Below are 21,459 nucleotides of genomic sequence, written 5' to 3'. Positions count from 1 at the left end.
CCTCGGACTTTTCCTTAACTACTCCTCAGCTGGTATTCTTTTTGTTGTTGCTAATCCTCACCTAAGGATATTTTTTCCATTGATTTTTGGAGAGAGCGGAATGGAGAGAGGGAGGAGGAGAGAGAGAGAGAGACATGGTTGTGAAAGAGACACATGGATTGGTTGCCTCCTGCAGGCGCCCTTACTTAGGGCGGGATTTAACCCAGGACCCTCCAACCCTTCGATGTGTGGGTCGGGGTGCTAACCATTTAGCAACATTGGCCAGGGCTCAGCTGGTATTCTTAATAGGCAGAGCAAGTTGAGGTAAGAAATGAAGTAAAAAGAAAAAAAACAAGTGAGACTAGAGAGAGCTTTTGATTAGCTTGTTAAATGTACATCTTCTTCCTTTCTCTCACCCTCCCCACCCCACTCCTTTCCCTAAAAGCAATCAACCAGGAGAGAACAGTAGCTGAAGGAAATGATTATGCGCCTGGTGTGGGAGTAAAGTCAATACTGAGATATGGGGGCGGAGGGGGTGGGAGTAGACATCAGGTTCAGGGAGGCCTGAAAATAGTGGATTTGCTCTGCTGGCTTCTCAGCTATTCTTAGTTAATAAGGTGCTTGTTGCTATCTCAGTCCAATTCAGCATACATTTATTAAATAAATACAAGGAGCAGTCTGGTTGTGGCACAAATCCCATTGATAGCCAGGGCTGAAGAGACCCATCTGGCTGGCAAAATGAGTGTCCCTATCTAGTGTACACTAGTGTTTGCAAAAGCTGCGCCATTGGCAATAAGGTTGCCTTTCTTAAACACAGGAGGGTAATACCAAAGTCAAGGATTTATAAGCATCTGTGTTCAACAATTAGAATCTCTAGGCAAGCTTTCAAAGTTAATATTTAGGGAACTGAACACCTACCATGGATTAGGCTGTGTATAGATAATTGCTTTTTGGTAAATAACATATAGGCAACAAATACAGTGTACATATTATTTATAAGGTATGTCTGGTCTGGCAGGTCGCCCATAAATCTATGTGCAGTCTTTGCTGAGAGGAAAAGAGCAGGGACTTGAGCCTTGAGAAACAAAAAACTAAGAGACTTGTTGAATTAAAATCCTAGTGAGATAAATCATCAGGAATATGGGCGAGTTAAAAGGGAATTGGATAGGAACCTAGAGTTCTATCTTGTGTTGAAGGAACCTAGAGTTCTTTCAACACAAAAGAAGTTGAAATGGGAGCAACCTAGTGATTGCTAGTGATAACTATACCTATGGAAGATTTGTGCAAGATGTCTTATAGAATAAGTTAGTAGAGACTATAACTACTAGTCCTGAAGTTTAAGAAAGTCTTATTGTAAAGGAAATTGATGTTTAAAAGAGAGGCCAATAGCCCAACCGGCGTGGCTCAGTGTTTGAACGTTGATGTATGAACCAGGAGGTCATGGTTCATTACCGGTCAGGGCACATGCCTGGGTTGCCCTCTCAATCCCAGTAGGGGCCTGCAGGAGGCAGCCAATCAATGATTCTCATCATTGATGTTTCTGTCTCTCCCTCTCCCTTCCTCTCTGAAATCAATAAAAAAAATACATATAAATATATATATATTTTTTAAAAATATAAAGAGGCCAATAGAAATAACAACTTCCATGCTTTAAGCTTTTGCTACATGTCTGGCAATGAGTTATGCACTTTGCACACACACAAACATACCTATTTTGCGAGTTATGTATTATTTTCAGTATATAGATACATATGCTGTCTCAATCAGTAGTGTCCTTCCCTCTATAGTTTGTTCTTTAATCAGAGTACTGTCTTACTTGACTTTGGGCAGCTTAATTCATCTCCAGTTGCAGTGTAGAGCCTGAGGAAATGTAAATTCTCCAAGCTGCCTCTCCTTCAAACTCCCCAAAGTAAATTTTGTTCCAAAACTAATTCAGGAGCCATCTCCATAAAGTTGCTGGCCAGCAGTACTTGAGCAAGGGCAATCAAAGATAACCTTTCTTTGGGGAATGAATGAGGTCTTCATCTCTAGGTGTGCTGGATATCTTCTCATTCCTTCCAGATTACTCTCCTCTCTCCTGTATTTTATTCTCTACCCTTGGAGACTAACCTGCATGAATTTCATTAATGGGCTCCCTGCACTTTGGCTTCATGATGGGTTCAGCCAATAGAGAACTCCGGCAGAAGACTGGGAGGGAAGACACCACTCCCCTGCCGTCACCTGGGCCTTTGAGTAAAGGTCACTGCTTTTCTCAGGGCAATCTCTCCTTTCAGGTCCTAGTAACCACTATCTTTCTTTGTCTTTTCAGGCCTAAGGCTGTTACTAGCCTCCAGTTACTGACCCATCCATCCCTTGCCCACATTTTAAAAAAAAATAGCCCTTCATGCCCTGGCTGGTGTGGCTCAATTGGTTGGAGCATCATCCGATACACCAGAAGGTAGAGAGTTCAATTCCCCATCAGGGCACATATGCCGGTTGCGGGACCGGGGTGCATACACGAGGCAACCCATCGGTCATTCTCACATCAATGTCTCTCTCTCTCCAGTAAATTAAAAACAGCCCTTCATTATTTAGAGAATACCATCTATTTCCTGTTTGGACCCTAATATACCTGGTAAAAGTAGGTGATCTTTTGGATTCATAGGCTCCATATTTTTCATCCATGTACTTGAACCTTTCTCTCATACATGTAACCTTACATTTTTATGAGTCAACAGTACTAAAGGGTCAGCTGCTGAATTAAGTAGCAGAGAGTGACTCATACCTGTGTGGTTCCCAAGTGTGGGATAGTGGCCTCAAGGAGACATAAATCTGAGAGACAATAATAGCTTGGACCCCTGTGACTTAGCTCCCAAAGAACCCAAGATGCTTAACAGCTTTTCAAGCTTTGTGACCGTGGAACCTTCTGTGGTTCAGGTCCCCAAAGCCTTCCACAAGCTGATGAACTCTGCCTACTGGGGCCCTGGTTTCTCCATAACCTCCCAGGATACCTCTGAGAAATCAGCTTAGTAATCCCTCAGGATGACAACTTTATCCTCCTTTTGGCACATTCTAGTTTTTCTAAAGACAAAGTTTGAGCTAATATCTTAATTTTTAAAAAAGACTATCAGCCAATTCCTTAATTGGGGTCATGTTTATCCCTCTACTGTCAGTGATAATACTTTCTTTGAATTCATCCCCTTAATTTATTATTTACTACTGTCTTGTCAGGATGAGGTATATCATGAGTATTAATGAATTGCATATTGGTAGTAGTCTATTTGGGGCAAATACCCATTTCCCACAAAGCACTTAATTTAAACCCATATATTTATATGCTGCTTTACAAACCCATTGCCGTATGTTCTTTCCATACTTTACAAAAGAAATTGAGGCTTTGATATGGCAGTATGACCAAGGTCACACACAAAAATATTAACTGGCAGACTCCAAGGACTGTTGCTCTCACTGCTACATAGTTGCTTCCACTAGCTTTGAGAAGGTTCTGCGAGTCCACTTCAGGCACTCTCAGAGAATTCTCCATGCTTTCTAGATAATAAGTGAACGCCCTTCACCACTAAACTGAAGCCAGGACTTTAACCTGTAAATTGCTGCTGCCTGCAGGCACAGGTTAAATTTCTATTGTACTTCTCTTTTGGGTCTATATTTATTTTTTATTGATTTCAGAGAGATGAAGAGAGAGAGAGAGAGAAACATCCATGATGAGAGAGAATCGTGGATCGGCTGCCTCCTGCACACCCCACACTGGGGATCGAGCCCGCAACCCGGGCATGTGGCCCTTGACCGGGAATCGAACCCGGGACCCTTCAGTCCACAGGCGGACGCTCTATCCACTGAGCCACAGTGGACAGGGCTGGGTCTATATTTAAACAAAGGATCATTTTTACCCCTTTCCCTGTGGCCATCTTCAGGGCAAGAACGAAAGTATTTGTGAGACTTGTCCCTCAGAGGCATGTGAAAGGCTGCATGCAGCCTTAAATTTTTTTTTTTCTTTGATCTGGCTTTAACACCTTGGGTTTTTAAAAAATATTTTTTTATTTATCTCAGAGCGGAATGGAGAGGGAGAGGGAGGTAGAAACATCAATGATGAGAATCATGGATCGGCTGCTTCCTGCACGCCCCCAGCGGAGCAGCCGCCGCCCTGACCAGGGACCTCCTGGTTCATAGGTCCAGGCTCAACCACTGAGCCACTTCAGCTGGGCTTACCACCTTGGTTTGCAGGGGATAATGAAGTCAGGTGATTGGAAGATTCTCCACCCCGTCCTTGCTCTCCCCCACCATCTAGGAAACTAGCAGTGGCTTCCAAGTATCTTGGTTTAAGAAAGGCATCTAATGAAGGGAAGACAGACCTGAGGCCCTCTCCAACCCGGTGCAACGAGCTCCAAGCAGTGTGGACTCTGGAGGACCACCGAATGTGGCCCAACAAGCTGAGGTGTGAGCAATGTTCAGAAGGCATTTCAAAACCTTGAGGGAAAAGCCTGTAAATGAAGGTTGTAAGGACTCAAGGGCAAACATTACTCAGAAGATCACAAATGAGGAACAGCCTACGCCTGAGTTTGGAGGAAACCACGTCACAGCTGCCAGGCTTTCTCCTTTAGAAAGGTTTTAGACATTATCGTACTTGAGCCTCTCAAACAACCCCATTTTTTTTTACATGAGGACAACCACTTAGGGCAGAGTTTTGACTTGTCAGGTCACAAAGTAGAAACAATCCCAGGGCTCTTCAAGTTGTTCTTAGCGGTTTCCCGCAGAAGGCATAAATGCCTGAAGGCAGCGAACCGGGAGGCGTCCTTAGCTGCAGGGCTTGATCCGGCCTCCAGGCGGCGCCAGCAGCGGGGGGCGCGGCCTAGGGCTCCAACCGGGCGGACACTCCGGCCACGCGCGGGCGAAAAACACGATTTGTAAATCCGCAAAAGTAGCCACAGCTGGCGCGAGGCCTTCCGTGGCCTCAGCGTGGAGGTAGTGGGCGGAGCAGGCGGTCCTGTTCGCCCCTCCCATTGGTCCCCGGGGGTAACTGACAGGCATCTACAGCCAGTCCCAGCCGGAGGAACATCAGGACGATCGAGGACGGCCTCAGGCGTCGCGAGACGCTGCGCGTGCGCACGACGATCCCCGCGCTCGGCACCCCTCGGGCTCCGCGAAGGGAAACTGCGCCTCAGGGAACAGCCGGGGCAGACCCCGGACTCCCACAGGACCGAGTCCTTTGCTGTCTTTTTGCAGCGTCCCCCTCATGCAACCTAGACCCTTGGAATTCTCTTTAGGACAAGATTTCCTGAGGTGAAAGTTAAATCACTTACGGGGCGGCTTCCTTTTCTTTCTCCAAAAATATCCTCCCCCACCCCACGGGACAGACTACGAAAAAGTCCCTCTTAGCTCAATCCAGAAACGGGCTCCTAGTGCCCTCCCCAAGCCCACCTTGGGCCTCCTGGGCCGGATTTATCTCCTCGCCTCGTGTGTGTGTGTGTGTGTGTGTGTGTGTGTGTGTGTGTGTGCGCGCGCGCGCTCATCTTCAGGAAACCTTTCCTGATTAACCCCGGGGGACTGCAGCCACGCAATTACTCGGGAGGCCAAAGATTCGGGGGCAAAGGCGCTGGGAGGGAGCCAGCCGGTCCCGCCCCGCCCCGCCCCCCGGCGCGTGAATGAGGCGGCGGCTCGCGGACGCGGCTGTATTGGGGACACGGCTGTATTGGGGAGCGAAGGCTCCTACACGGTAGGAGGCACCTCCCAGGAGGTCCGAGGATCAGTACACAACGTGCGTGGCCCCAGCCCCGTCCGTCCGTCCGTCCGTCCGCCCGCCTGCGGCCCGCCCGGGGCCCAGTCCAGGGAGGAAGCCCCGAGGGGCGAGTTAAGGCAGCTTGGCTGAGGTGGGGGAGTGGGAGAGCGCAGCCCCTCCAAAAAGGCTGGCTCACTGAGGGGCGGGCTTCTCGCCTCCCACTCCTCTCCTGAGGGGACAGCGGGGAAGACAGTCAATAAATAAGCCCGAGGCGGGCAGGGCCCCGGGGACTGAGTCCGGGAAGGCCGGAGGTGTGGGACCCGGGAGGGGTGGCCTGGCCTTGGAGACCAGTCCGCGCTCGCGGCCGAAGCGGAGCGGCTTCCTTTACAAGTTAAAATGGCTGCCGCCGGGGACGGCCAGCGGGGCGGAGGGCGCGACCGGGGGCAGCTTCGGGGGCAGCTGGGGCTTCTCCATGTCCACTCTCTTCAGGGTGCGGCCCCGGTAGCCCTCGGGGCGGCCCAGGTACAGGTGTCTCCCGGAGTACCGAGAAGGGCCTCCCGAGGGGACACGAGTGAGCAGGGTGGGGGGCGCCCGGTGGGAGGAGAAGGGCAGCCTCCGGCTGCCGCCCACCCCCAGCCGGGGAGCGGGGACCGGCCGGCCGGGGGGCATCGGGCACTGCCCGTCTGGGGGCACGTCCAGCCGCAGTGGGGGGGCGCGTTCCCGGGGCAGAAGGCTGGAGCCGGCCAAAAGGGTGGGGGCCGGGGCGGGCTCCAGGGGGAGCGCCCGCGGGGTCAGGGGGCCTAGGGGCTCGGCACCCCTCCGGGCTGGCTGCGGGGCGTGCAGGTAGCGCAGCAGTTCCTCCAGGGTGGTCACCTCCACCGCCTGCCCCGGGCAGCCGCGCGGCGGCGGCCTCACCAGCACGCGGGGCGCCGAGCCGCCGGCCGCGTTCCCACGCGCGGGGCCCGGGGCCTCCTTGGCGTTGTTCCCATTCTGGTTCCACTCCCAGGGGCCCCCTGCGTTGCGGAGGTGCTTGACGGGCAGCTCGGGCGTGGACTCCGGGGTGGGCAGGCAGGCCAGGTCCGGCGGGGACCCGGCCTCGGGAGGAGGCAGGAAAGTGGTGTAGAGCTGGGGCGTCAGCGCGGGGTCTCCCTCCTTGGAGGGCGGCGGCGGCTCTGGGCCCGGCCCGTGCAACCGGGCCAAGCTGCGAAGGGAGAGGGGGCGCGGGAGCCCGGGGGTCTCCATGTCCTTGCTCCGATGTCGGTGGGCGCGGCGACAAGCGCAGGAGACCAGAAGGCCGGAGACTAAGGCGCCCAGGGCGAAGGCTGCGGCCACACAGGCCAGGAGCAGTGGGATGGGGACCGAGCGGGAGGCTGAGGCTGCGGGGAGGTCACTGCGCACGCCTGCCAACCAAGAGGGAGGAGGCTTAGCGAAAGCAGGAGGGCTGGATGGCAAGTTGCAAAGTTTCATCACTCCTGCTGCTGCTCCGCTTCACTCCAACACTTTTTTTGACCCTCCCACGCACACCACCCCTCAAACACAAGCTAGAGCTTGGGCCTGGGGAGTCCCCATCCCAGCTCTGGCCCCTGAAGCCAAGACAAGAGCAACTGCCAAACTGCCCCAGCAGAAGGAGGCGGGGCTGGGATGCCCACCTTCGGGGAGGGGAGGCTCCAAACAGGCATTAGTGAGCGCCAAACACAGGACGGTAAAGGGCTTAGAATTCTTCAAGAACCAGCAGCCCACACTTCACTCCTGTCCCTCCCAGCCGGCCCCCTTACCCTGAGTGTGAGCTCCAAGAGTGGAAGACTGGGGCCGGGGGTGGGCTTCACTGGGGGGGCTGGGGGTCTCAGGGGAAGGGCCAGGACCCAGAAGCACTGGTGACAGAGACCAGGTCAGAGCCAGTGAGGCTCCTGCTCTCCACCTCTGACACCCATTGAGCAGTTCTCTCCCTCCCACCCCCAGTTGGAACCCAAAGGCCCAGAACTCCAGCCTCTGTTTTCCTTTGGCTGAGGGGAGGGGCTCACCATGCAGGACATTCATTGACGTGTTCAAAACTATGAAGCACCCTATTACGTGCCAACCACCGAGCTGTTTGCTGGGTATTTGGAAGATGCTAACTGTTCTATGACTCGGGGTGTCCAGGGTGCTGGTCTGCTGCTGCCATGGGCACAGACTTGAGTGAGTGTGGGATGAGCGAGGGAAGTGAAGTTGGGACAAGACTCACCATAAGCAGAGTTCCCTGTGCCAGACTGACTCCCGGTAGCTCCGTCTATGAAGGGACAGAGGGCAAAGATGAGAGCAGGGGGAAGCTTCGTGAATAGGGATGACTGTGCCACAGAAGGGGAGAAAGACAAAACCCATGCCTGCACAGTATCTGGCCCTCAGAGCCATGTGCAACTGTGGCTACAGCTGCAGCCTCCCCTTCTGTTTACCTTGGCAGTCACCATGCTCCATGGATTCCTGGTTCCCAGCTGGATCCACATCAGTCCTAGGAGGACATGGAGATGACTCAATGCAGTTATACATCTTGCCCCCATCCCCCACCCTGGCCCTCAACTTCCTCTCTTATGGTGGGGAACTTTCTCCTTAGGAGATCTGGGAGCCCCTCACTTACCCACGAGGTCCCCTGATATCCACACAGCCTCTGGAGCTATGCCATCCACAGTATGGGTCCTGAGAAGCCAAACAGCTCCTAGGGAAAACTGAGTCATGTGAGGCTGGGACCTTCTCCATTCTAATCACATTCCATTCACCTGCCTCTTCTACGCTCACCCTGGCCTACAGAAGGCTTTTAGCCCAATATTCCCATCCTATCCAGCCTAAACCCTGTTCCAGACCCTAGTTCCTGTGCCCCTGCAGAATGCTTGAGGCATCTCCCCACCAACCATCCCCTATATTTCCCCCAATGCCTGCATTCCAGAGTTCCTGCTGGCCCAGGGAGCCCACCCAGGCAGGGCTAGCCTCAGGCCCCTCTCACCTCCGACAGGCCCCATGCCGGGCACACCGGCTGAGAGGGAGGTAGATGATGCAGCCAGAAAAAGCCACAAAGAGCCGGTGACCTTCAGTGTCCAGCTCCAGCCCTATCACCTGCCGTGCTGTTTGGGCCGCCCGCTTCCCACTGCACCTAGGGTGAGGCCAAAAGGAATCAAAGAAGGGGCAGGCCTGGTGAGGTTCTTTTTTCCCTGAAGGTGGTGAGAGGCACAAGCAACTAAGTATGGCTCATGAGCTGATGTTCCTGAGTGCCCCCCTGCCCCACCACACTGTCCAGCTTCTCACCAAGCCCCTCTCTCTACGCCATAGCTTCTGCCCTATTGAAGCCAATGTTGGAGCTCCCACCCCATTCCCACATCCCCATCTACCATCTCGCATCCCATTCCTGTTCTGCAGGCGGCCCGCCAGACAAAGGCCTCGTCCTCACCGGGAGGGGCTGTAGGCATTGATCTCTTCCAACAGGATGGGCTCCCGTCCTCCAGATGGTCCCCCTGGGGGCAGCACCTTCAGCACTGTCCCATCATTGGAGCCAAGGAACAGGACTGTGGTGTTACTATAGGGACCAGCCGTGCCATCCACAGCTACCTGGGTCAGTAGGGCCCTGGAGGAATAAGCCTTAGGTCAGGGCAACCCGGCTAGTGGAAGCTTGGTGCTCCAAGGACAGCCCATGTGTCCTGGTACCCACTCCTGGGTCCTTCCCCAACCCAGGGTTTCCCTTCCCTTCCACTTTCATGGGTACTTCCTCCCACCACTGTGATTTACCTAGTGGGGTCAGAGGAGGAGAGTGACTGAGAAGGGAGGGTAGTGGTCAGTGTTTTTTTAGCCCCATACCTGCTGGTGAGGGTAAGGAGAGGCTGGTGGGTGGCAGGTGGCACAGTGGGGTCCAGCAGTGGGTGAGCCTTGATGAAAGTCAGGACATCATCAGGGAGATCTCGAGAAGAGGGGAATAAGGCAGCTACACCCACTCCTGCACAGGATCCTGGCCTGGTGGGCACATGGGAAGGGGCAGCCTTAGGGCAGGGAGCTGGGACTTGGGCTCTGTGCTCCCCACACACACTGCTCCTAACATGATGGGTAGCCCTTGCTTCCCCTCCACACACTCACACTACTGCTTCCCTTCCCAGGTGCAGCTTGCCAGTCCCACTGCCAACACACCACAGCCTCCTCCCCAAGCACTGCACACTTTTCCCTTTCCTTAGAGCCCCATTTCGAGAGCAGACACTGCTTGAATCTGACCCATAAAACCCACCCCCATCCTGAGTACCTGGGGGAGGGGACCCTGTCCTCAGACACAGGGGTCCAGGCCCCATCCGAACTCCTCTGCTCCTTGAACTTGCCCTCAAACCCACGTTCAATATCATCCAGGTAGAAGGCACAGACTGCAGAGCCAGGGATGCTGAGGAAGCCAGAAAAGGATGCGGGCTAGGTGTTAGAAGAGACAGCACAGCTCCTTCCAGGTAAGACATGGCAGCTACCCTTCATGCACCATATTAGGGGGCAGAGCCTGAGAGGGTGGGGTGCCCCTGGATGCCACGCTAGTAGAAGAAAGATGGGCAAAACAGCAACTGGCTTTGAATGGACCATCCCCTCACTGACGCCATCAGTAAACTTTGAAAGAGGAGCTTGGATGCTGGTGGGGCAGGGGACAGACTGGGCCACATTGGTCACTCTAATACCAACCTATTGGTCTGGGTGCTGAAGACCCCAAAGAGAGCAGGGCGGCCATACAAGTTCACAGGCCCAGTCAAGGCCTGTAAGACGTCAAAATAGAAGGCAGCATCCCCAGGGACAGAGCAGTTGAGCCGAAGCTTCAGGAAGGAAGTCCAATGACGGTCCAAGGCCCGAGGTGAGCCACCCATGTCACGCTTACACACACGGGCCACACGGGAGAACTGTACCTGAAGGGGGAAAGTCGGGGACGAGGGGAGAACAGTGAGAGACAACCTCAGGGCCAGCGAGATGAGAGGAATGCAGTGAGTTAGAGCACCAGGACACAAATGTTAGGGATGGAGCAAAGGAAGGGTATGCTGTACGAGGTCATTCTGGTTAAGGATGAGGGACACAGCAGGATATGGGGGCAGAGGGCTAGGGTTACTCCAACTTGGGGGTCCAGAGTCTAGGGGATTGCATTGTGGAGATCAGAGTCAGGAGCTGTCCCCTGACTCGGACTACCTTCACAGGACCCATCAAAACCCTCAGCTACCCACCCCAGCTGCCCACCACCTCCTTACCCTCCCCAGCCGGGTGTCCTCCACAGAGACCTCTCGGAAGAAGAAGTAGACATGGTCTCCATGCTCCAAGGCATGGACAAAGTGTGGCTCTGAGGGGGAGTGACAGGAAAGGGTATGGAAGAGTATCGGTACCTGCTCAGAAACTCCTGGCCCCATACAGACTCTCCCCTCTGCATACATGGACACTGCCTGCTCCCTGCCACGGTCCTCCCCAGGCACCTCCTCCCCAAGAGCAGCCTCCCTCCCCCAGGCCCGCCCTGACCTCGGAGCCACTTGGAGTCGTACTTGGCTGAGCGGAGTGGGGGCTGAGGGCCAAGGCTTCTGTAAACTACAGCATCACTGGCCTGGAAATCCGCAGCTGTGGCTGAATACAGGCTGCCCTCTGGAGGGATGGGGAGGGTGGAGTCAGGGGATCTGCTTTCTGGCTCTTTTGGGCCTCCCACACCCCTACCTCAGTCTGACTCTGGCCTCTAGCTCAGCCCTCCATTCAGGAGCATGGGGGAAAGACCAAATTGGGAGAAGGGCTAAGGTGGGAGCTCCCTCCAGCCACGTGCCTGCTTCTCACATGCCCAGGTGCTCACCTGCAAAGACAGCTACGTTGGACTGGGTGGCATCAAAGGGGCATCGAGCCTGCCCACTCAGCTCTTCACCCTCCTGCTGCAGCGAAGTTATCTGGAAACAGGGAACAGGTTCTTGGAACCCTTGGGGTCTTAGAGTCAGGCTCCATAGCCTACTTCCTCATGTCCCCTTGCTTCCTTCCCCCACCCCTTCTGGACTGGACCCCTGAACCCTGGGCACTCCCATTCCCCCACCCCCACTGGTCTGTCCGCAACAAACTGTCCACTTGAGTTTCCCTCCCATACCCATCCTGACCCCCGCACTCTCGCCTTTGTACCCCATAGCTGCGGCACACGGGGCTGAATGAGTTCGTTCCACAAGCAAGGAGTGTCTGCGAGTCCCAGGGAACGAGAACACGGATGTAGTTGTAGCACTCGTCCTAGAGAACACAAAACTCGATGTCAGTGACAGGGTCCCTGGGACTGGGACAGGGGAACACAGGAAGTAAGTCCACTCCCCTTGAACAGTCAGAACAATGTGGGGTAAAGTTCCAACTAAGCTGTTCACTAGCCCTGCGGCCTTGGGCAAGTCCTTTATTGGACCCTCACTTTTCTTTTTTGTGAAGCATGTGAAAGCAGCTAAAAACCATTAATTCTCTTTCCTGCACATTTTCCTCTGTGTCCTGAGATGAGAGGAGTGGGTAGGAAATTGGGCACAGGACAAGACTGCTTGGACAGAGCCTGGAGGCAGGGTAATCTCCTTCCCTCAAAATTCTCCTTCCACTCCTCACCGTCAGCTTCCCCCGAACAGCGCAGTTCTCCATGTCTTGGCTCCTCCATGTTAGATACTGAAGGGAGAGTGGGAGAGGGAAAATCAGGGGACAACCTGGACCCCCGCCTACATAGTGCTTCTTTTGGATTCTTTTTCCCACCCCCTTGACTCCCATTAGACCTTCCCCAGCCTCATCTCTGTGTGCACCTCCTCCCAACCAGCCCTCACCTTGTTGGGCACCAGTCCCTCCCCTTCTTCTTGAGCTTGTAGATCGAAGGAGAAAACATGATCCCTGAGGAGACAGGTAAAGAGGGATCAGAGACAAGCCAAGGCACCCACCTGAGCTCCTCAGTCCTACCCTTGTCCACGTTCAGCTGCTCAGGGGCAAGCAGTGCGGACCTCCTGCTCTCTACCCTCCCCTTCCTCCATGCCTTGGCATTTGTGCTCTGGGTCCGAGCATATCCGTGTCCCAGGAGCTTTCGTGTCAGCCCCACAACTGTGCTGCTGCTAGTTTACCGGGCAGCCACTAGCAAGGTCCGGTTCAAGGTCAGGAATTTCTGGAAGTCAAGCCCAAGTTCTGCAACCACAGCATCCTCCTCCAGGCCCCGGAACCAGGATAATGGGGAAGTACCTGGAAGGCACAGAGAGGTGGGTGCTGAGAGCCCGCCAAGAGACTACACACTCCCTCAACACCCTCTCCAACCAGATGAAACCCAGCCATGGACACAGTGGATATGTGAGATGAGTTGTGAGGTATTAATTAAGTAACCTATGAAGAAAAATAATACCAGCTAACTCTGAGCACTTAACCTCTGCCAATCTCTGTGTTAGCACCTTAGGTGCATTGTCGCAATACAACAACCCTATGGGGTAGGTACTAATGGTGGTCCCATTTTACAGATGAGTAGCTTGAGGCTTAAAGCCATTACGGAATTTGCATAACTCATTTAGCTTGGAAGCAGCAGGTACCTGGATTCAGCTGTCGGACTCCAGGGGACTCCAGAGCGGAGCCCAATCCCTTCTTGGTGCTGCCTTAGGGCTAGTGATTCTCTTTTGTGCCCACAATGTACTCTGTCCATTCTGGAGCTTTTACTCACCCCATTTCTCCCAGCCCTCTTTTTGCACCCTCCCCTCAAGGCCCTTCACAGGCCACCTCAGCCCTCCAAGGTTTCTGCCTCCTCTGACCAACCAGCACCCACCTGACCTGAGTATGGAAACCAGTCATCAGTACTCAAAAGGAGTCTAGAGTGCAGGGGTAGATGGTTGAACATTGCATAGTGCTTAGAACTGTGTCTGGCACAGATAAGTGGTAGCTATCTTATCTATCCCCTAATAGTTACTCCCAATAACCTGAGTGCAGTTCCTTCATCCTTAAAATTACTCTAAATCCTACATATATAACAGGAACCTGAAAATAGATAACATTCTCAGAAAAAGTGGGTTAATGGTTTCCCTCACAGTAGGACATGGTAATAGGATTGGCACAAGTGGTGGAGAGGGATGTGAAAGGTGCTGGGAACCACTGAACTAGTCCCAAGCCTTCCTTCTGCAGCTGATGATAATGGTAAACACACAGAAAGCATGCACTTTACATGTATTACCTAATTTAATCCCTAAGTAACTCTGTGAGGTGGAATACTATTATCTGCACTTTATAGATGAGGAGTCTGAGGCAAAGAAAGGGTAAAGTACTAGACCAAAGTCACATAGCTAGTGAGCAACTTTGGCCTGGCTGAGAGTCATGCTCTTAACCACCATACGATGCTGCCTCAAAGTGAAGAAAGTTGGCCCAGGGATGAGAAGTGACTGCAGTGAGGTGCCAGCTCTCTTCATCTGTCTGCTCCCCTTTGCTGGTCAGGCTCGGAGCTTCATTGAGGCTGGGAGCCTTCCCGCACCTTGCCTCCCACACATAGGTCTCAAGTGTTTTATTTTTTAATTTTTATTTTTTATTGAGTTCAGAGAGGAAGGGAGAGAGAAATAGAAACATCAATGATGAGAGAGAATCATTGATCGGCTGCCTTCTGCACGCCCCACACTGGGGATCTAGTCCACAACCCGGGCATATGGCTTGACTGGGAATCAAACTGTGATCTCCAGGTTCATAGGTCGACACTCAACCACTGAGCTATGCCGGCTGGCCGGGCCTCAGTGTCTAATTTCTAAGCTCACACCCCAAGAGTGGTACTGGGCACTCACCTTGCAGGTCAGAGATCAGCAGAGGGAGGGGATCCCGGGGAAAGGTGGCCTGGGTGTGGGGAAGTGAGAGCAGCAGCAGCAGTAGCAGCAAGGGCATGAAGTAGGGGGCACGGAGCATCCTGTGCGGGGCAGCTCAGGCCCCAGGGGGTGCCCCCTCACCCATATGCTGGCCCTGAAAGAGGACACAGAAAAGTGGGGGGAGGGGCCAAATTCTCTCCACCCTTGAAGCAGGCAGGCTCCTCCCCTGGTGTATCCCCAGAAGACCCTAGGGAATGGGGAAAAGAACCCTCTCTGGCACTGCCTTAGTCCAACCAACTGTCACTGTCACTCAAGGCCCTACCCTCTCCAACTGGCCCAGACTGGCTGGTGTGAGGCCTGCCTGCATGACCCCAGGTAAGGACAGGACACACCTGCTCCCCCTCCCAGCCTTCTCACTCAGCCTATCCTCCCCTCTCCAGACTGGGCCTGGGACATTCAATAGGTGACACCTCCTGGCCCCCCTCTTGCTAACCCCTTCTCAGCTATAATTAGACACTGAAGCCTTAAAATTATAAATAGTGACTCCTTGGCACTGGGAGGAGGCAGAGGGCACCATGTCTGACTCCCCCTACGTTTCAGACCCCCAGGGCACCGTGGAAGCACCACAGGCACTGAGCCCAGGCAGAGGCAGCTGTGAGAGAGCCACTATCCTCTTTAGGGTTGAGGAAGAACACAGTTGGGGAAGGCAGCCTAAGGGTCATTGTCCTGGTCTAAACTCATGCTTCAGGGGCCCTCCCCATTGCTAGGGAGAAGCTGGGGGGAGAGGGGGGAGGAGGGAGGGGAGAGGGGAGTTGCTGCTGTCTTCGCCAAAAATGAATCTGCATCAAAGCCAGATCAGAGGCTAAATTTAGCTCTGGCTGCAGCTGTCTGCCCGACCACTGTGCCCCTTCCCAGCCTCTCTATCCCCCTGCTCCCTCCCCGGCTCCTAAGAACCAGTGCTTCTACTTAATGGGGGGCGGGGGAAGTGCAGGCCCACCCCCTCTGAGGAGCCAGGGATAGAAGGGGCTACACTGGTGAGGAGAAATGGCTGTATATGTCCCTCTTTCTCTTCCTTCCCTCTTCGGGCTACCTCGAAATGGAAATATAAATAATTCAATGACAGGCAGGCAATCATAGTCCAGGAAAAGAAGGGCAGGGTGGGAGGGATGGTGAGACAACCCTCCTTCCCACCCATCAGCCTCCCCGCTCTGGCTGGGACCCACAGTGGGAGGTGTACACCAACTCCCTGCCTTCCCCTGAAATTGAAGTAAGGGTCTGAGCAGGTTCCAGAAATCAGGCCAGAAAGGGTGAGAATCCTTTCTTTTGGTGAACAGACAGCTACCTTTTACCAGTCCTCAGTTGCCCATCCTGCCATGCCCCCTAAAGAAGAGACCCTGGGCTTCCTGGCCCAGCCCATTCCATCTCCCCAACAATTCCACTCTTGGAGCCAGGACTCAAGTGTACCCACCCCCACTCCAGCGTCACTGATGGGGAGATTGACGTCAGATGGGGTCTCAAGAGAGCTAGAGGAGGGGAAGGGGTAGTAATACCTAACGATGACCCCCCCTCCCTGGAGGCAGAGCAGTCAGCTAGCTAACGACCCTCTGGTGCTAAAAAGCCAAGTCTCCCTCTCCCACACTTCCACCATGTTCCTGGATGCTGGGACTCCCAAGGGAAGAGGTAGGGACACAGATTATCTCCTATCCTTCTCCTCCTGCCCCCCCCCCCCAGTTGCCCTGGGCAACGAGTATCTTCACCCAGGAAACAACTTTGATCTGTAGCAAGTGGGGAGAACATCCAGACTCGCTGCCTGCTCCCAGGCCATGCCAGCTTCCATCCCCGCCCTCAGGATCTGCTGCCCTTTCCTTACCTGGGTGATGACTGCTGTTGGGGTTTGAGGATAGACCTTTGACCTGATGGAAGGAGGGACAGAGGAGGGAAGAGACTGTTACTACACCTCCTTACCACATCCCTTAAAAGTAAATGTGAATATTCAGAAGTCTAGTGAGACTAGGATAGAGGAGATGCTGCCGTGAGTGTGTGTGTGTGTTGACATTGAGCTTGGTTAGGAAGGTGCTGGCTGCTTCATGCCCAGAGATGTGAGGGCAGGGGCTGGGGCTGGCTCCTAGCCAGAAACTGCTGAAACTGCAGGGCCAGTCTGGGGAAAGAGGTAACTGGGAGAGTTTGTGGGGCATGATGACCACTCCCACGTTAAACCCTCAGAATCCAGCAGCCTTCTTAGCAAAAGCGCCCTAGCTGGGGACAATAGAGGCTAATTTGCATCTCATTTACATGCTCTTCATTTCTAGGCAAAATGTTGATATCAGGCATCCCTGGCCCCTTCCTTCTTCCCTGAGTGAGCAGGCCTTGCCTCCCTCTCACCCAATCTCCTTCCACCCCATCCCCCACGTAGGTCCAGCCTCTAAAAACACTTGGTTGGCCTTTGCATGAGCCCCTAGACTTAACTATGATATAGCTTTAAGAGGGCTTTCCTTCGCTGTTTTGGGGGAGCAGCATCTGAGCAGCCTGGGGACAGGCTTATCCTGCTGGGACCAATCCCAGCTGCTTCATACCCCCATCTGAAACAAATGGGGGAGGCCTGGCCGCCTTTCTCCCCCTCCTCTTCCCTTGCTGGAAAGAGGAAACAGCCTTTCTCTCCTCTCCTGGCCCCGAAGCCACCTCTGGGGAGTGGCCGAGGTCAAAGCCAGAGTCTAGCGGGGGCTGGGGACGAGATGGAGAAGGGGAGACCGGGCTGGGGACAATAGCAGGAAGCCCTCCGGCTGGTCGCCCGCCCCAGTCCACCTTCCTCTGAGGGAGCGGGGGGCGCGCTGAGGAGCCGCGCGGAACAGACGCGTTCGCACCTCCAAGACATTTCCCCCACCCTTAGCTCTCAACCCCCAGCTCACACCTACCCTCCCTCCCACCCAGCCCCCAACAAGGATAATCCAGGTGTCTATAGCCTCGCTTCGGGTGGGCCCGGGGCCAGGGGCTCGACGTGTCTCCCCCTCACTGGATCCGAGGCTCCGAGAGGGGCGGGTAGCAGAGTCTGGGCCGGGACCGGGTCCCAGAGCCACGTTAGCGGGAGGAGGGGCTGGAGGGGCCTGCAAGCACAGACCAAGTAGGGATGGAAGCGGGGGGCGGGGAGCAGAGGCGGGTCTCCGAGGCCAGGGAAACAGGGTCAGAGGCTGGGAACCGACGAGGGCGGGTCCGGGGCCAGCGCCGACCCGGGTCGGCAGGCTCGGAGGCAGTCGCCAGCTCGTCTCCTCCTCGGGAGACCTAGGTCTAACAAAGCCCCGGACAGAGTGGGGTGCGGGAAGGAGATGGACTCTGGGACTGATGTTTCTTGAGGACCCCATTCCCCGACACTGTGCCGGAGCCAATCCCTTGGGAGGTGCAAGCCCAAGGACAGAGGTGCAGCCGTGACACCAAAGTCCGAAACGACGCGGCCCGCCCCCCCCCCCCCTTCCCATTCTCGCAGGGGCATCAAGAGGATCTGGTTTTACGCGGGTATCGGAGCCTTAGTTTCCCTGATGGGGAGGCAAGGGACCAGGTTTTCCACCCTCCGCACAGTGCGCGCCTCAAAGCATCCATCTTCGCGCTCCCCAATTCAGGAGACAAGACTCAGAGAAGCTCGGTCGGCAGAGGCGCCCAGACCCTGCGCCTACAGTACAGTGACGCGCTCGGCTACAGCCCCCTCCGCGCACCCCAACTCCATCGACCCTCTCCGCCAGCCAGGCACACCGCGCACTGGCATCTCCCGGGTCCCTCTCGCACTTAGGAATCTGGACTCCAGCCTGCCGCGCCCAGTCCTCCCTGCCTCCCTGCAGCCCTGTCCCAGCTCCGGGTACTTGCTCCGAGATCCGAGCTAGCGGGATCGAGAGGGCAGCGGGCGGGCAGCGGCCCCGCACCGCGACGACTTCGCAATCCGTGGTTGGGGCTCTGGCGAGGTGTGATGAGCGTACGAGTTGGACCGAGCTTGAATCTGGGTTCCCGGGCGCTGTCCAGTCCCGCAAGACCAGTCGCAGCCCCCAATCCCGCCGCGGGTCCGCGGAGGAAAACAATGCGACCGCCGGGAGGTCTGGGCCGGGCCCCAGCAGCCCCTCCCGCCTCCCGGTCGGACCCGCCTCCGGCCCGCCTCGAGGTCGCCGCAACTAATCCGGCTCTCGCAGGCTGGCTAGACCCCGCCTCCTCGACACCTTTCCACCAATAGTCCTCCTCGAGGGCGGGGCGCCTGGAGCACCGCCCACTGAGAGGCCAGGCCGGGAGCTGAGCTGGAGACCCAAGCCAAGCTCGAGCTGAAGAGACCCCGGACTACTGCTGAGAGCCTGACAGAGGAGGGGGTCACACGTTTTAACACGGAGAGGCCTGGAAAGAAAGAGCAGCTGGGAGGAGACAAGAAACCCAGGGACCTCAGCTGGGCTAGGCTGTCAGAGCCGGCGGGACCCTCCCTCCCCTCCTTTCCTCTACAATGGCTTTGGCTACTCTGCTCCCTGGGGAGTCTCCCGCCGCCCACTCTGCCCCCAATTTTCTGTTCGTCTTCTCTAGTCTTTTTACCTCAACCCTCTTATTTCCCCCCATGTGCCTCCTCTGGTTCCTCCTGACCCCAATAAGAGGCCTGCATGCACTTAAGGCTTGAGGCCTGGGAAAGGAAGGAGGTCTCCCTAGTCCCCATCACCTCCCCCCTCCCACCTCTACTGCCACAGCAGGACTAGCTTGGGCAGCTACTACTAAGCCAGGACCTAAGGAGCCAGGATGCCAGAGTGGCTGGTAGTCGGGCTACTAGTTGATGGAAGAAAACAGGTGAGTCAGGCTAAAGCCAAAAGAGAGATGTGGAGATCAGGACAAACTGACTCAGAGAATCAGAGGAAAAGTGACCAGCTGTCCCAATTCCACATAGCCTCACTGTCCCCAAATACAGGGTTAGTTATGTCCCATCTTTCCTCAGAGAACCCTGGACGTCCCTCCAAACAGCAAAACTGAAAACTGCTCCTTCCCCATCCTCACCTTCCATAAAGATCCTTTGATTCTGGCCCTGGCTGGGATGCTCTAACCAGAGCATCCTCCTGGTATGCCAAGGCTGTGGGTTTGATTTCCCGTCGGGGCACGTACAAGATTCAACCAATGGCCCTAGCCGGTTTGGGTCAGTGGATAGAGCACCGGCCTGCAGACTAAAGGGTCCCAGGTTCAATTCAGGCCAAGGGCACATGCCCGGGTTGTGGGCTCGATCCCCAGTGGGGGATGTGGAGGAGGCAGCTGATCAATGATTCTCTCTCATCATTGATGTCTCTCTCTCTCTCTCTCTCTCTCTCTCTCTGAAATTAATTAAAATATATTTAAAAATATATATTTAAAAAAAGAATCAACCAATGAATGCATAAATAAGTGGAGCAACAAATTGATGTTTCTCTCCCTCTCTCCCCATTTCCTCTCTCTCTCACTCTCTTTCTCTGTTTAAAATTAAACAAACAAACAAACGACCCTTTGATTCTGGGACTGTCAGTGGGAAGGAAGAATAGGCTACTTCAGACAGCACTGATTGGCTTCCACCTTGGTATTGCCTGCTAAGATTATCCCCTGCGTGGGGGCCGGGACACAAGACAAACGTTCTCAAAATTCCCAGGATTGTGGGTGGCCTGGGAGACATTGGCATTCTTGGGTAGTTTTATCTGAATGAGCACCTCCTTCCTCCATGCCCCCACATCCTCTTCCCTGGACTGAAGGAAAGGAGAGAAGAGTTTGCTACATCTAGCTAGTCTTTACTGGACTGCGAACAGGGTGCAAAGCATCACCGACTGGGCTGAACCTCACCATGAAGAAACAAGAGACATAAACATACATACACTCACACCCACACACAACACAGAAACAGAGACACAGATGGAAGGCCAGGTAAACCAGTGAGATAAACAGAATCAGAAATAATGGAAAAATACATATACAAGGTTAAATGCCAAGGGTCTTGAGTCTAGGGCAATTCAGTGGCCAGTGGGGCTGTTTTAAAGCCTGGAAAGAGGTTTTGGGAGAAAGACACCTCAAAATATAGAGGTTGATCCCTAACCGGTCTGGCTCAGTGGATAGAGTGTCAGGCCTGCGGACTGAAGGGTCCCAGGTTCGATTCTGGTCAAGGGCATGTACCTTGGTTGCAGGCACATCCCCAGTGGGGGATATGCAGGAGACAGCTGATGGATGTTTCTAATTATCTATCCCTCTCCCTTCCTCTCTGTAAAAAATCAATAAAATATAATTTAAAAAAAAAATTGAAAAAATATAGAGAGAGGTTGAAATCTCCCCAGATCCCAGCACAGGGCTTAAGTACTCAAATATGTGCTCATTGAATAGATTAATGAATGGGGATCAAGGTGTAACTCATTTAAAGTTTTACAGCCCAACTAAAATTTCAATCCAATAAATATGAAGTACTTATTTCAGGTACAATTCATCTTGGGATGTGGTCCTGGTCTTTAAGAAAATGGCCATCTATTTGAATTAAAACAAGACTTATCAACCTGGTCAGTGGTGCTCAGTGGTTAGAGTGTCATTCTCGGGTTTGATTCCCGGTCAAGGGCATGTACCTGGATTGCAGGTTCGATCCCCAGCCCTGGTCAGGGCACACCGCTGAGAGACCAATCAATGTCTCTCTCTCACATGGATGTTCCTCTCTCTCTCTCTCTCTCTCTCTCTCTCTCTCTCTCTGTCTCTCTCTCTCCCACTTTCTCCCTTCCATTCTCTCTGAAAAGCAATGGAAAAAAATATCCTCCAGTGAGGATTAATAACAAAAATACAAACAAAATTTACAGTTAGCCCAGCTGGCATGGCTCAGTGATTAAGCATCGACCTATGAATCAGGAGGTCACTGTTCGATTCCTGGTCAGGGCACCCCGGGTTGTGGGCTCAATCCCCAGTGTGGGGTGTGCAGGAGGCAGCCAATCAATGAGTCTCTCTCATTATTAATGTTTCTCTCTCTCCCTCTTCTTTCCTCTCTGAAATCAATAAAAATATTTTTTA

General features: G+C 54.1%; 1 protein-coding gene and 1 long non-coding RNA gene across 2 annotated transcripts; one reads left to right on the top strand and one right to left on the bottom strand.

Moving 5' to 3' along the window:
• The first annotated feature begins 5,526 nt into the window (after nt 1–5,526).
• On the top strand, nt 5,527–11,875 carry LOC129147886 (uncharacterized). Its single transcript, XR_008555100.1, has 3 exons — nt 5,527–5,689; nt 10,046–10,137; nt 11,814–11,875. It is a non-coding gene; the product is annotated as an uncharacterized LOC129147886 (long non-coding RNA).
• SEMA6C (semaphorin 6C) lies at nt 5,762–14,554 on the bottom strand. Its single transcript, XM_028131697.2, has 17 exons — nt 14,437–14,554; nt 12,757–12,871; nt 12,469–12,532; nt 12,260–12,316; nt 11,807–11,908; nt 11,493–11,583; nt 11,174–11,293; nt 10,912–11,000; nt 10,361–10,578; nt 9,945–10,076; nt 9,512–9,664; nt 9,108–9,281; nt 8,667–8,813; nt 8,304–8,381; nt 8,122–8,177; nt 7,914–7,958; nt 5,762–7,092 (listed from the first exon to the last, which is right to left on the bottom strand). The coding sequence occupies exons 1-17, from the start codon at nt 14,552–14,554 to the stop codon at nt 6,077–6,079; spliced, it is 2,775 nt and encodes a 924-aa protein (XP_027987498.1). The 3' UTR covers nt 5,762–6,076.
• Nucleotides 14,555–21,459: the final 6,905 nt, after the last annotated feature.

This window comes from Eptesicus fuscus, chromosome 22 (assembly GCF_027574615.1).
Source record: "Eptesicus fuscus isolate TK198812 chromosome 22, DD_ASM_mEF_20220401, whole genome shotgun sequence".
Taxonomy (NCBI): domain Eukaryota; kingdom Metazoa; phylum Chordata; class Mammalia; order Chiroptera; family Vespertilionidae; genus Eptesicus; species Eptesicus fuscus.
The sequence above is the reverse complement of the archived record's forward strand: the minus strand, read 5'-3'. Positions and strand labels throughout refer to the sequence as shown.